This window comes from Tetrao urogallus, assembly GCF_951394365.1.
Source record: "Tetrao urogallus genome assembly, chromosome: 2".
Lineage (NCBI taxonomy): Eukaryota > Metazoa > Chordata > Aves > Galliformes > Phasianidae > Tetrao > Tetrao urogallus.
The window spans coordinates 39,976,336-39,991,478 of NC_136814.1; the positions used below are offsets into that span (position 1 = coordinate 39,976,336).

Consider the following 15,143-nt stretch of genomic DNA (forward strand, 5'->3'; position numbering starts at 1 on the left):
CCTGCTGCCCCCGCCTCCCGTGCCCATATATCACTACTCCCGGCACGACCACGCACCCTGCCCAGCGCTCCACCCGCCCGCACGAGCGGGGAAGCGGGGCCGGAGCTTCCCCTCGCCCCGGGCACCGCCGGCTCCCGGACAGCGCCCGCACCCCGCCGGCTCCGCTGCGGCCCGGAGCTGTCCGCGCCCGCCGGGTGCTGAACCTCCCGCAGGCGCCGCGGGGGATGCAGGCGCCCGGCGGCCACGACCCCGCGCCGCCCGCCTGAGCCCCAGCCCGCGCACGCGAAACCGCGGCCATGGAAGAGGAGCTGAAGTGTCCGGTGTGCGGCTCGCTCTTCCGCGAGCCCATCATCCTGCCCTGCTCGCACAATGTCTGCCTGCCCTGTGCCCGCACCATCGCCGTGCAGACCCCGGAGAACGAGCAGCACCTGCCTGCCCTGCTCCAGCCGCGGGGCTCCGCGCCGCCCGTGGCCGCCGCGGCCGCGCCGGGGCCGGGCTTGGGGCCGGGGCCGGCCGCCTCGCTGGACTCGGAGTGCGCGGCGGGCGGCGGCGTAGACCACGCGGACAAGCTGAGCTTGCACAGCGAAACCGACAGCGGCTACGGCTCCTACACCCCCAGCCTGAAGTCCCCCAACGGCGTGCGGGTGCTGCCGCTGGTGCCCGCACCCCCCGGGGCGACGGCGTCTCAGAGGGGCGCCGGCCCCGCCGGCTCGTCCCTCACCTGCCCGCAGTGCCACCGGAGCGCCTCCCTGGACCAGCGCGGCCTCCGCGGCTTCCAGCGCAACCGGCTGCTGGAGGCCATCGTGCAGCGCTATCAGCAGGGCCGCGCCGCCGCCGCCGCCGCCAAGTGCCAGCTGTGCGACCGCAGCCCTCCCGAGCCGGCGGCCGTGCTGTGCGAGCAGTGCGACGTGCTGTACTGCGCCGCCTGCCAGCTCCGCTGCCACCCTGCCCGCGGACCTTTCGCCAAGCACCGTCTGGTACCGCCGCCCGGGGCCCCGGGCCCACCCGGAGGGGGCGACGGCGGCGGGAAGGGGGCGGGCGGCGGGCGTAAGCTGCCGACGTGCGCCGAGCACGACCTGGAGAACTACAGCATGTACTGCGTGAGCTGCCGCAGCCCCGTGTGTTACCAGTGCCTGGAGGACGGCAGGCACGGCAAGCACGAGGTCAAGGCCCTGGGCGCCGTGTGGAAGCAGCACAAGGTAAGCACGAAGCACGTGCTAATGGCAAGCAGGAGCTGGGGGGCCAGCAGGACTTTGTCTCCCCACTGTCAGTTCAGAACTTCTGTGTCCATCAGCATCCCAGGTGTTTTCTTCCTTGCACGGCACTCTTTGCTCTTCAATGCTCTCTCCAATCCACAGTCTCTGCTCAGAGTCTTGTGGTGTTGCACAAACTCCTCCTGCTGCTGCCTTCCCTTACCTTGGCTAGGCTGAACCAGGCCTGGACGGGCATCTGGCTTTAGCCAGCCTTGCTGTGCTCTGGACCATCCCATGCCGGCCTGTGGGCAGCAGGAGGAGGAGGGGTGGCCTTTCTTTCATTTCTCACACCCCTTTCACCTCAACAGGAGCTGCCACAGATGTTTTTCACCATGACTTCTTATCCACCTGTCAATGAGGGAGAGTAACCTCAGCCGCCCAAAGTTTTTAGGTGGAAGGCATGACAGGAGCTGTCAAGAGATGTCGTTTTGTCTTCTGTGCCTCAGAAAGATCTTCACCTCTCCTCAGTTCTCAAAGCATCATAGAAACGCAGAGCATCCTGAGCTGGCAGGGACCCACCAGGATCACTGAGCCCAGCTTCTGGCTCCACACAGCACCACCCAAAATCCAAACCTTGTATCTGTGAGTGTTGTCCAAACACTCCTTGAACACCAGTGCTTGGGTCTGTGACCATTGCCTTGGGCAGCCCATTCCATGCCCACTGCCCTTTGGTGAAGAACCTTCACCAAAGAGGCCAGAAGGGATGGTTGGAGGGACCTTCATGACATGAGTAGACAACAATAGAGTGGGCTCTGGGGACAGGTGCAGCTTTACCAGATTCCCACTGCATTGCACTCTGGCTTGCTCTTCCCTTCCCTGGTGCTCTGTAGTTCTGGAGGCCCCTGGGGACATGTCAGAGGCAGCCACTGCACAGCACAGGCAGCAGTTTTTGTAGATCTGCTGGATCATGTGGCAATGCCTGCCATGCGAAAGTCTTTGCAGCCGTTTGAATAAAGAGCAAAACGTGACCATAACAGTTTAAGAAGTATGTGATGTTAGCTCATTCTTATTAAGAATGATGGACCCTCTAAAATGATTTGTTACGACAGATGCACATACAGAGGGGAATATACATCTTCAGTGCTGACAGTGGTACTTTGGAGCTTCCAGATGGAGGGAAAAGGCTTTTCCCACAGGTCATGTAAAGAACACTTGGCTAGCTTTGCTGGCCACAGGATTCCCTTCCTCTCCTGCAGTTAGCACCATAGGAAACCCAGAGAAATTCTCTTATCCAGGGAGAACCACGGGTGGGGACAAAGGCAAGAATGGTCTCTTTGTTCTCCAGCCATAGAGTGGGAGAGCACAAGTCTAAGACTTTGAGTAAGAGAAAATTTTGACTTTTGATTTTAAGAATTCCCAAAAGAGGCTTGGAGTGAGCATGATAGTTTGTGGATCTGAGAGTCCTTCAGTATGTATGCCAGAGTTTGCACGCTCTTTGCCAAAGGCTCTGCCAGCTCCTCCCTAATGTGACTGTAGGGGAGTTGTTCTCTTGGTGCAGAAGGAACAGATCATCACTACTTCTGCTAACGGCAGGATCTAGGTCTGTACAGTATTACTCAAACGAGCAGTGACTGAGTTCACTGTTGAAACATGGTTAATGTTCTCTGTGCTGTGAGAGACTAGCTTGTGTTGTGTTACAATTTACTTTAAGATTGGTTGAAGCCTTTCTGAACAGTGTGATAAACTTTGGTGTAGTCAGTGTGTGCTGACAGTCATTTTCCTGTTTTCCTGTTGTTGAAAAAATGAACAAGAGCTTATTGGTTTGTCCACTTTTTTTTTTTCTGGAAGTACGTTATCACAAAATGTGATTCCTCTTGATTTATAGACTCATGGTGGAAGATCTAGTGGAAGCTTAAATAAGCTTCAGAATTAACTGATTTGGGGACTCTGACATTGAGCTCTTGTAGCTACTACTTTTCCTAGAACAATATACTTGGCAGAAAATAAACGTAGTGGAATCATAGACAAATAGCCTAAATCATCAGCTCACATTCATTTGGATAAATTGCTCTAGAATTAGATACTTACGCATAGTAATAGTTCTCACATACAGCAATTTCTACTGGTTTATTACCTGAAGTGACTTTGGCCAAGCCATAAGTTACTCATACTGAAGTATTACTGCATGCGGTAAGCCAAATGGAATTCAAGCTGTGTGTGTTCTCCCCAGATAGCCTGGCAGAGGTGGTAGAGCAGCAGGTAGAAGGGATTCTCCACGAGCTGAGCCTGCTCAGGTGGCAGATCAGCACCTGTTCCCCACCAGGTGATAAACACCTGCTTATCTTATCCTAAGGGAAGGGGCAGCATTCTTCCCCTGTAAAGAGTTCCACTGCCATGCCCCCTCCTCTCACAGCTCACAGTTCCATCCCACAACAGAAAATTAAAAACTAACGATTTTCGTTCTTCTGGCCCTAGAATTGTTTTTCAAGTATCATTGCCCATCTTCTCCTTCAGGATCAGTTTTTATTCCATTTGTGCATTGTCCTTCTCTTCAAATTGTTTGACTTCCCCTTTGCTTGAGTCTTACACAGGGAAGAAAACTACACACAGTAGAAAACTACAGACTTTTTGGTGTGATGTCTCAGACCATGCAGTGAGAAGGGCATTTACTCCCAGCTGTGCCAATGGCTTGATGGCTGTGCAAGAATTTTTGGCCTTTGTTAATGGTACAGGTTTGCCCATTGCCCTGCTATACGTTTTTCAGTAAAATAAGAAATGCTGGAAAATATAAACAGGGTCACAACTGCATAAATCAGCTGTAAATCCACTGACATAGATGGTCTTTGTTACACTCAATTACACTACTTGCCTATCTGAACCAACAACTTTTGGCTATTAAGTAAAACTTTGCAAATCTACTGCCAGAGAAGTTGGTTTAGGTCTTCACAGAAAGAAGGGATATAAGTTCGTAGGCCTTTTGACCTATGGATGTGAAAACAGATGGTGCATACATTTCACAATCTGCACACTGGTTTTATACGTACAGAAATGCCAAAACAAACTTCACCTGGACAGGTGTGTGAAAGGCAGGCAGGCAGCTGAAGGCAAGTGTTGGAGTCTGCATGCCTGCTTTGATTTGCTGGTAGGAAGGAGTTGTGTTCCCAAAAACACGAGGGCTCTTTCAGCTTGCAGCACCAGGATAAGCTTGTCTAATCAATAGCTAATCTGCTGCTGAAGAGAGATGGAGGGAAAACAAGTTAAATGAGCATGAACTGCTCGGTTGAAAGAGGGCATTGGCATTATCTGGTTCATTTTCTAAAATCAAAGGAAGCATCAGTCTTCTGTGCCTATCTGGATTTAATTACTCACCCTCATTATCTCTCTGTTCCTGTCTTTGATAGAAGCAGGAACCTTGTGTCCACCTCCAGAATCTTTGTTTTTTTTTCTTGCAAAACTAGTATTGAAGTAAAGATAACTGTAGGTAGAATACTGCTTGTCAGGAGTCATTAATTGTTGTAGTCAGTGGAGCTCGTAGCATTTCAGTTTGGCTTCAAGTGAATATTCAGCAGCATGCGAGATCACTCTGAGTGTGCAGGGCATTTTTTATGGTTTGGTTGGTTTATTGAGGGCTTAGTCATGTAGTTCTGTTTGGTTTTAATGGGAAGTGCATGACTAGATTTCACTGCTTTGTAAGGTATCTTTTACAAATGCTTAGAAAAACAGGGCTATTACCTCTAAGTGGGTTTCATAAATAGAGATCTGATCTTCTCCCTGGTTCCACACTGCCGTCGTATTAATGCAACCACGGTTTTTAATGAGCACAGAAATTCACTTAAGAGTCATCTGATCAATGATGTTGTCAAGTTTCTATTCCAGTCTCTTGGAATGGTAGAATGCCAGAAGCTGGACATTACTGCACCAGTTGATAGTAGTGCATGTTGGTTAAAATTCATTGGTGTGATTTTGGATTTTTACCTGATGACTATCTGTAACTTTTGGCTCTTCCTTTCGGTGAAATGCATGATTTGAGAGTAAGGGCTGATGTGGGAGAAGTGTAAGCTTTACTTTTGTTGGGACCAATCCTTGAAACACTGGTATGTTTTTGTTGGGCCAGTCACTAACAGAGCACATGGTGCTTACGTGCCCTCTTTTTTTCTTCTGCATCTCCACTACTTTGTCACATGCAAGTTCCACCTTGTCATACATCAACTGGACAAACCAAAGTCCTTGTGGGTGGAATGGGAAGTGCAGTCAGCAAGGGTGGGCTTTAAACTATGGAAAACACATCAACCCAGAGAAGGAAGATCCAAGTCCTGATCAGTTGTGCTGGAGGAGAACAGGACCCTTCTAAGGAATTATTGTTTGTTTTTGTGGCCTCAGATAGCTTTCATAGCAAACAAAATTGCTTTACAGTTTTATGATGTAGCAGAAGTTTGTGCAAGAGACTATTAAATGTTCAAGCATCTAGCACTGTGATTGTTGTACTCCCCACTACATTTGTTACAAATTAGTTGTAGTAAAGCATATTTCATTTTCAAATATAGCACTAATGGAATGCCTACTAGTGGGCATAAAGAGGAAGGTCTGTGTGAATATGAGGGGAAAAAAATACAAATACGACTTCATTCTTTATAAATCAGTTCTGCTTCCAGTAAGGGTGTGCTGGTGCCCCCTGCCCACACGTCACTGTAGGGCTGTGACCTCAGAGCTGGGGCACGCAGTGCACACAAGGAGGTGCTGGTCCTGCTCCTTTTTGCCCTGAGCACCCAAGTGAGTCCAAGGAGAGACTGTCTAAGGGCATTCGGGTGGGAGATAAGCCCCAAACTTTGCATGCATGAGGAATTGATCTGTGCCCTTTTCAGAAGTGGAACAATTTACTCTCCTTCAGGAAAAAGGTGGAAGCAGGGAATGAGTGGTGACTTGTGGATTACAGTTGGGTCTCCTGTAAGAAATTCTCATAGCTTTTGTGCCTTCCTATGCACAAAGTTCTGTCTCCAGGCACCCTCTACTCCTATGGAGTCAAGAGACTGCAACCTTTTGGAAACCTGACTTTAGCAAGGAGGCTTCATTTTCTGTTTCTTTATGTCAGTTGAATGTCTGTTTGATGAGGATAATACTTGGGCATTGGCAGTCTGATAAATAGCCATTGTGGCAAAGAAGCAGACCCATGAAAAGAGAATCTAACCAGTAGGACTTGGCATAGGAGCCCACAGCCCAGCATTAGGTGCATGCCCTGTGAGAAAGGTTGAGCATGACAGCAAAAAACATCACCAATGTCACTCAGATTGGGGTCCATCCCATCCCTCCATGTTATGCTGGCAGATACCTAATGCTGGATTTGGACTGGCCACGGGCTGACGGATGGAAAAGCATGGTTTCTGTAGTCTCAGTCAAAGAAACTGTGCAAGGACTGCACCTTCAGGTTCCTCCTCCTTTCTCCAGACCCTGAAAGTCCTTCAAGAAGCTGCTTGTTCACTGTAAAGATCTCAGTTGCAAGCTAAGCAACAGGAAGCTGGGTCTTCAGTATGGGCTTACAACAAATGAACTCCTCGTCCCTCACCTGCCAAGAGCAAGGGGAAGAGGTTGTTTTAGCTATTCCAGAAATACTCACCCATTTATTGGATTGGAGCACGGAAAATTGAAGCCCTAAAAGAACATAACAGTGAAGTCTAAAAACGCAGATTTGTCTCTACAGTCATAGGTTTAGTAGAATGTACTATGCTTATAAAGATTTCAGGCTTTGATGAAGAGAAGCACTATTTTGGAAAGCACTTGAGAATTTCACAGCACGACAGATGTATCTGTGTAAGACTATTAATTCCTTATATATGTGGGTAGTAGTCTTGTAAAAAGTATTTTGACTTACAGAATCACTGCAATAATGGGGAATGTGCAGACACAATACTTAACTGCCCCCACATGCATATTTCTCCTTTATTAAATCTTACTACAATTAAAATCTTAACTCTTCTCTTCTAGCACAAGCAGCCTGCATGTATAAGAATATGTGTGACAGCAAGTAAGCCTTTTAGCTCATTGTTACTTGTTAAAAGCAAGGATTAGTAAGAAACATATTTACATTTTATCTCCAATTTTTCCTTTTATTGTTTTGTTGTTTTTTTTTTTCTTTTTTTTTTTTCTCTTGCAGGCACAACTGTCTCAGGCTTTAAATGGTGTTTCAGATAAAGCAAAGGAAGCTAAAGAATTTTTGGTTCAGCTGAAAAATTTATTGCAGCAGATACAGGTAACTGTAGAATGTTGGCTGTTTTGATGATATGTAATCAATAGAACTGAGTGAATAATTTATCTGATGGCTTTGTTTCCTTCACTGTTCTTCTATTTCCTGGAATCATCTAACCTTTCTTGGATATAAGCATGCTAGGCAAAATTACTCATCAAATAATGCCTATGAGCCTGTTTTAGCTTCTGGATTGCTGTTTATTGCAAGAAGCTGATACTCAGTACTGGACACAAGAGCTGAGTCGATTTGCATTTGATTGAACCCCTCGGCCATGCTTTCAGCATCCTTCCTGCTGGCTCTTCCTTGAATTGGACATTTAGGATAAATTTTCCTTTTTACCCACTCAGAATTTATTAATCGTTTTTCATCTAGCATTTTTTAAAAATGTACTTGTTGCTGGATAAAATCCAGTCAACCTGTTTATTAGACGATTTGTAGAAAGTCAAAAAAGAGGAAAGAAACACATGCTGCTAAGTCAATTTGATTGTTTATTAAAGGAGAAGTATTTCCATGCATGCAATTGCGCAGCTTGAACAGTCAGAACAGGGCTCACGGTGAGTGCAGTAATTGAGGGCACAAACCCCAAAGGAAGCAAGTTCTGTTTCCAACCAGATTTGCACTCTAATCAGTGCTGGAGGTCATATGGTCCTCAACTCCCTTCTTGCCATGCAGAGTGGGGCTGCAGACGTGCTGCTGTGCTCTGAGCTTTGTGGTGTCTGGAAGGAGATACTTCCTATCTGCAGTCACATTGTCTGCTCTACGATATGCGTGCTCTTCTTTCATCAACAAGCAAGTCTTATTTCTGTTGCTAACAGAAAGCCAAAGCAGAATTTAAACAATCTGCGTTTGGTTTAGGATTAAATCATTTCAAAAATGTCGCTTAACACTGCAAATTATGGATTTGTACTGCAAGTGCTGCCAAAGCTCTCAGATTGCCACAGAGCAGTACAATCACACACCCTCTCTGCCTTCTGCAGCATGGTGGGGAAGAGAACAAAGAAAGATGAGGAACCTGGTAAAAAAAGAGCACATCTAGCTGAAAGAAACCAGTGTGAAGACACTGGGTGGTGCCTGTAACGTGCTGTGTTTTGAACACATTGAGGTTTTTCTCAGCTGACCTTTGCTATCTGAAAGTTAAACAGCCCATCCAGCCTAGTCACCTGGGCTTCTTTCATTGTCCAGGAAGGATGGACACCTCGAAGCGTACCGGCAGCTTCCTGTGCATACTGGCAGCTATTTTTGGGCTGCGATAACTCATCTAAAGCAATAGCTTGTTGCCACTCTTTCCTTGATTCACCTAGCTCCATTAAGTATTTTTCCCCCTCTTAAAACCCAAAGGTGGTCTATTATGACTATTTATGACTACGATGTAAAATCTCTTAATGTGTTTCAGTAAAATCACTGGCAAATTGTGTGCAAAGCAGCATACAAAGCTGCATATGTATGCCCAAGTGAAACAAGACTAGGGTGTTACACTGGGTGCTAGGTGGCAATCACTCACACTGTCTGGCTCCTGTGGAGCTCCTTGGCATCATTTTGTCTCATGAGAAATTGCACTCTATTTGCAATTGCACTCACCAATTCCAGGTGAAGGAATTGGTACAGGGATTGTTCCCATTGGGCAGGTTTAGTGCAGTCACTTTGTTTAGGGGAAGGGTTTTAGAAATGTCATGAGCTGATCTGTACCTTTTGGCTGTTGGACCAAAGAATAGTTCTTGGATTGTTTTTTTTTTTTGTTGTTGTTGTATTTTTTTTTTTGTTTTTTTTTTTTTTTGATTTTGGCACAGAGACAGATAAACATTTATACATGTAGATTCATACCCAGAACCATATATCTCAGGTTATATATCTGCATGTTATTTCTAATAGGTGCTTTCTGGTGGTCGCCTCACGCATACATACATACACTTACTCCTCAGCAAAAAATGCCTTATGAATTAATTTTTACACAAAGGAATGAGCCACACGTGCATTTTATTATCTTGTTTCAGTGCATTCCAGACCACTTAGCCATCCACACTCTTTATCTCCTCACTGTGAATGTCAGAGCTATGAGGAGCAGAGCTTTTGTCTTACCCGGGGCTGATTGCAAATTCATAATCTCTTTTTCCTTTTTCCTGTTTTGCAGAGCTGTTGCTTTCTCCTCTTCTTCCTTCCCTTCACCTTTTTGAGGTCACTTCTACATCTGATAGTCTCTTTTTACAAACTTCCTGTTCCTCATCACCCCTCTTGTTTCCTTGCTCCTCCCTAATGCTCTCATTATCTGATTTTCACATTTTCCCATCTGCTGTAATAATTTCATCTTTTCTCACTTGGAAGAGGCATATTGCCAAACACCCTGTTTAATATGTGAACAGAAAATTAAGAGAAAAATGGTGCACCACCGCCATGTACAGACTCACGCTACATATGAAAACAGCACATCAAGAGAAGCTTGATAGAAAGAAGCTTAAGAGAGAGTCAGGTGTGATAAAAGCTGAGGAGGGAAAGATACAAACAGCAGGTGTCTAGGATAAACTTGTATACAGTAACCAAGCTAGCTGGTGTCTCTTCTCAATCCCTTCTTGCTGGCAAATGGGTAGAAAAGAGCAGCATAAACAAAAGAGTTGGGAAACAGTAACGAATCAGAGATGTGTGATGGCTTTCCATTGACATGCTTCTCCTTAAGCAGATGTTTAAAGTCTTTTTTTTCTTTTTCTTTTTTTTTCCATGATTTGGGAACTGGGAGTAAAGCTGATAGGACAGCAGAGCATCTTGTGGTAATAGGAGCTTGAAAACTTTTTCCTGTTTGCCTCACCAGCAGACGAAGCGAGGGAGAGCTTTCCTTCAAATGGGTGCTGCATCACCAATTCCACAAGCAGGGAAAGTTATCACCTGGAAGCAGAAGTCGTTTTTGTATCATTCACCCAGGTTTCTTCAGCTGTACTGGGAGTTGGTGGTAGCACAGTTTGTTCCTCATTTACCCTATAGGAGTTGATGGAGGGCTGAGTGATAGCCGGGCTTTGTAGGGGGTACAAGTTGTGCACCACACTTGCTGACCTCTGCCCAGCAGGGTTTTACCACAGTGTCAACAAAAGACTGTGAGTACTAGCTAGTGATTTCAAAGGAGCTACAATGGGTTAATTATGCAGAGTGGGACAGACTCCTCTTATGTATGAGTGTGCAGTAGGTTTTGATTTTATGTTATGGTGTACTACATCTGCAGCCTGGAAAATGCCAGTAAATCAAGGTTTTCATAGAAGCCCACTTTGCAGCATGGCATCTTCCTGTTTCATCTTATAGCATGCAGCTATTAATGACACAGCAGTAATGAAATCAGGAAGGCAATAGGAATGATAAAGATATTTCTGAATGGAAAAAAACGGGTAAGAATAAACAACAGTGTAGCTATAAAGCATGTTTTCTTTCATGAATATGACTCTTCTTCTAGGAGAATGGATTGGATTATGAAGCCTGTCTTGTTGCTCAGTGTGATGCCTTGGTTGATGCATTAACGCGACAAAAGGCCAAACTGCTCACAAAAGTGACCAAGGAACGTGAGCACAAACTAAAGGTAAGTGCAGCTCTCAACAGCTGTAAGTATTCAGCTCAGTGTGGCTGTTGATACCTGGTATTACCGTGCATTTTGTCCAGTCCCCAGCCCTTTACACAGTGCAAATTCCTAACGACCCAATCCTCAAGTTCTTCAGCAGGTTCTGTTCAGCAGTTTAGTAGAAACATGCTTGTACACTTAACGTTAGGCATGTGTGGATCCTTCCAATGGCAAAAAACACTTCTGCTCAGGTATAACCTTGGGGATTTTGGTGTCTCTTCAAATCTTTAAAATTCAAGCAAGCCTCCAGATGCCCATGTGCTACTTAGAAGATATTAGAGAAACGCTGTAAAGGAAGGAAAAGAAAGCTGTAACTGGATGAACAAAGTGGAAGTCAAAAAATGGATAAGTTTCTTGAAATGTGGAACTGTATAAGTGATTCTGAAGTATTACAGTGTGGGTAACATTAATAGTATCTAAGACAGGAGGAGATATAAAAGTGAAAAACAACATGAAAAGCAATGAATAAAATCAACCTGAGATCAGCGTTTGGAAATCTCCATGCTTAACAAGAACCAACATTAAGGAGATGATTCTAATAGTATTGCTTATCCCACTGTTTGTTCCTGTTATCCTGGGGTAACTGAGGAGCTGTGCTACTGAACACAATGCTACTAGGCCTAATTTACAGCAGAATAAAGTCCAAAATCTGGAAAAAAAAGAGATGCCTTTTAAAATTCTTAATTCTAGCAGTGCATCCTTAAGCTGAACAGGGTTGATGATGAATTGTGAAGAGAACAGTAGAGTATAACCTGCAGTTATCCTCTGTAATATTTGTCTTTTAAGGCAAAGATTTTTCAAAAGCTCAAATTTTTAGTGAAAGCGCAATTGTAAATGTGAATATTGCAAATGCAAAAATATGTTATGTGCTCCTTCTGCCCCCAGCAAACCTGAGCTTTGAGCAATTAATCTGCTCTGAAAATTGAGATTCCCCGTGCGCAACATTTTGCCAAACTAATTATCGGTATTTACAATACAGAGCAAGCGAGTGTAGCTGATGGAGTTGTGGCAACGGCCATATGGCAGCTAAATTAAGCACTGCTTTTACACGCTCTCCCATTTGTTGCCTCTTGTGAAATAATTTTATACATTTCACTGTAAGCTGAAGCAATTATCAGAACTGTGCTGATGCCTGTTTTCCAGGTTGTTTGGGACCAGATAAACCACTGTACGCTGAAGCTACGTCAGTCAACAGGGCTTATGGAGTACTGCCTAGAAGTTATCAAAGAAAATGATCCCTCTGGGTTTTTACAGGTATTTTCCTTTTGGGTGAACTGGGGTAAAAAAGATCTAAGATAAAAAGATTTAACATGTAAATATGGAAGTATACAGCTTTGCTAATTAGTGTCTTCCCCTTCTAAGACAGATTCCTGCTGATAACGTCTATAATGCCTAGCCAAAAATCATGCCAGTTACAATTTGAATATCATTAAACCTTATGGTTTTACTCCATCCTTTCTGCAACAGACAACTTACTGGAAGCTTGTGCTAAGGTCTGAAGAGTTTTTAAATGTGTAGAAGCTCCCTTGGAGTCTGCCTCTGTAAATATATTGAGAGAGATTTTATGATTGGATCCCATGTAAGCCTACATCAAGGAAGATTGACAGGTATCTCTTTGCTGTCTGACTCCCTCTGGCTCATTTGCAGGAGCTGTGCAACCCAGGTCCCAGGGAGGAAGCAGGATGAGTCTTTCATAGTTATCATCACTGAGACGAGGGAGAAGATGGAGCAAGTCATGAAAGGGTCAATTGATGAGAAAAAATACGTGTTTTGTTATCCAATCAATTACTTGGCCTAACTAATCGCATTTTATTAACTATTTTCCTTAATTATTATTTTGCCATATTAGTTTTATTGCCTTATTAATTGCCTAAGAAGAAATGGCTCCAAAGAAAATGGCCGATATGTGACTGTCAGCCAAACAGGGCATGCCACACACATGAATGCATGAATGCAAGGCCTCTCACAGTATCCCTGAAAAACAGAATGAGAATTATCCAACATAAACCCATTAGCACTCCAGATTGGTGGTTACTGTCACATCTGGTCTCAAACAAGAGTTAAGACTGTGTGATGTATATTAATCCCAGAGACTGTACAGCATTTTAGCAGGCTGTCAATTGGATACTACAGGGCAAATGTAGCCTTTAGGTCTAACAAACATGCTTAGGTACTTCAGATGCTTTGTTTACCACTTAGCTTACTTTTCCTATAACCTTCGGGTCTTCGTTCTTGGCACTCACCTTTCATATAAAAATGTACTTTTTTTTTTTTTTTTCCTGTTCATTTTTCTGGTTTATCTGACAATAATTTAAAGGTAACCAGCAAACACTGAAGTACTGCATTACTCAGAGCAACTGCTCCTGCAGACAGGATATAGAAACACAGCCAAGAGACCCAGCAGCCCTGTAAGTGACTCCAGGGTTACAGGAAGGCTCCTCCTTACCACACAGAGTGGCTGGGACTTTCTGGTACAGGAGTCCAGACAGAAGGATCTTCCAGTGACAGTAGTGAGGAAGGATATCTGAACTCCTACAATAAAGGAAAACCCACTCTGACCTATCCAGAAAAATTTTACTCTCTTTGATTGACAGGAATGTCACTCAAAAGGATTACAGGTACTCAAATGGCATAACTGAACTCAAGGAGGTTGAGTTCATTGATTTGTGTGGAGACAAGATCTCACTTACAGAGGACATTGTGATCATCTTATTCTGACTTGTGGCCTAAGTGACTATAGGCTGAGCAAGAACGAAGATTTAAACACAAAACTGTTTTTGATGTAATGATAGTGAGTCCATCGTGTTCTTAGGAAATCTGTGCGATAACCTATCTCCACTATTGTGAGAAATAAACACCTTCTTTCCCATTTGATTTTTGTATTTCTTTCAACTAAATCATCTCTGCTAAATGGAGAGACCCTCTGACATGTCAGCCTCTCTTTAAGCAACTGGCTGTTTGAACAGGAGAGCAGAGCCATACAGTGCAGATCAGAACAGAATTCTGAAGTGACGAGGCATTCAGAGATGTGATCTATAACAATACTAATGGCCTTCACAAATGCAGTTTTTATTTTTGTACTCTAAGATGAGAATGTTTTTTGAAAGGAGGAGACCAAAGGATATAACATAAATGGAACTCCCTTCAGAATTACAGGATCCCATCTCAACTCTCATGCTGTCGTACTCCTGTTTCTTTTGTGCTGCATCTCACAGCTGTTCTGTCACTTCTCATGTCTTCTGATGTGCTTCTGCATCCGTAGTTTCATCAAAAGCTTGATGGTCTCTTTCAGATTTCAGATGCTTTAATCAAACGTGTCCAGGTATCTCAGGAACAGTGGGTCAAAGGAGCTTTGGAGCCAAAAGTGTCTGCTGAGTTTGACCTGACGCTGGATAGTGAACCCTTACTGCAAGCCATTCATCAGCTGGATTTTATCCAGATGAAATGTAGGGGTGAGCTCTTCTGATTTTTTTTTTTAATTTTTTTTTTCATGCCAGTGTTGAAATTGTGCTGGGGAGAAGGGAGGTGCAGAGGAAGGAAAGAAAAATGGCTTGAGATTTCTGGGTATTTTTAAAAAGTTTTCAAGCAAATTCAGGTTATTGGGTATTTCCTAAAATGGTGTACTCACCTGGTATGCAGTGACCTTGACAAGTGATGCCAGGGCTAGTTAAATATTTGAGGAGATAACAGAAAGTCCTACTGTGAAAAATTTATCTTTGATTAAGAAGAATCTAGATGCGTGAAACTTTACTCCATTTTACAGCATTCAGTAGGTTGAACACAGCTAATTGAAATGCTGGTCACCCCCATCTTATCAGGAACAGTTAAAGTAGTAAATAAATATTTCCCTCAGCACACATATGCTGGAATAGGGAAATAAGCACTATAGGGAAATTAGCCCTATAAACCCATGTATGAAAACTGTGTAATGATTAAAATAAAACTGGGAGACAGAAGGAAGGTAGTCCAATTGCTATACTGTTCCTCGATTCCAGGTGTCAGAATCATCCTGAGGGACACAGAAAAAGGAAAAGGAGGTAAAGGAAATTATTTAAAAACAGAAGCTGATAAACAGCAGATGCTAAGGGCAAAAAAATATATATTAACAATCTCATGC

The 15,143-nt window shown here is 44.3% G+C and overlaps 1 protein-coding gene across 2 annotated transcripts in view; it reads left to right on the top strand.

The window, feature by feature from the left end:
* Positions 1 to 296: 296 nt before the first annotated feature.
* The window catches only part of TRIM67 (tripartite motif containing 67), a gene marked incomplete at both ends in the record, with an annotated part of 31,610 nt that continues 16,763 nt past the window's right edge, over positions 297 to 15,143 (top strand). The window contains 5 exons of one of the 2 annotated variants that reach the window (XM_079550079.1): positions 297 to 1,199; positions 7,342 to 7,437; positions 10,865 to 10,987; positions 12,170 to 12,280; positions 14,319 to 14,478. In XM_079550079.1, the coding sequence (XP_079406205.1) occupies positions 297 to 1,199; positions 7,342 to 7,437; positions 10,865 to 10,987; positions 12,170 to 12,280; positions 14,319 to 14,478 (1,393 nt within the window). The remainder of the gene's footprint in view (positions 1,200 to 7,341; positions 7,438 to 10,864; positions 10,988 to 12,169; positions 12,281 to 14,318; positions 14,479 to 15,143) is intronic. The other variant, XM_079550078.1, reaches the window with a different exon arrangement.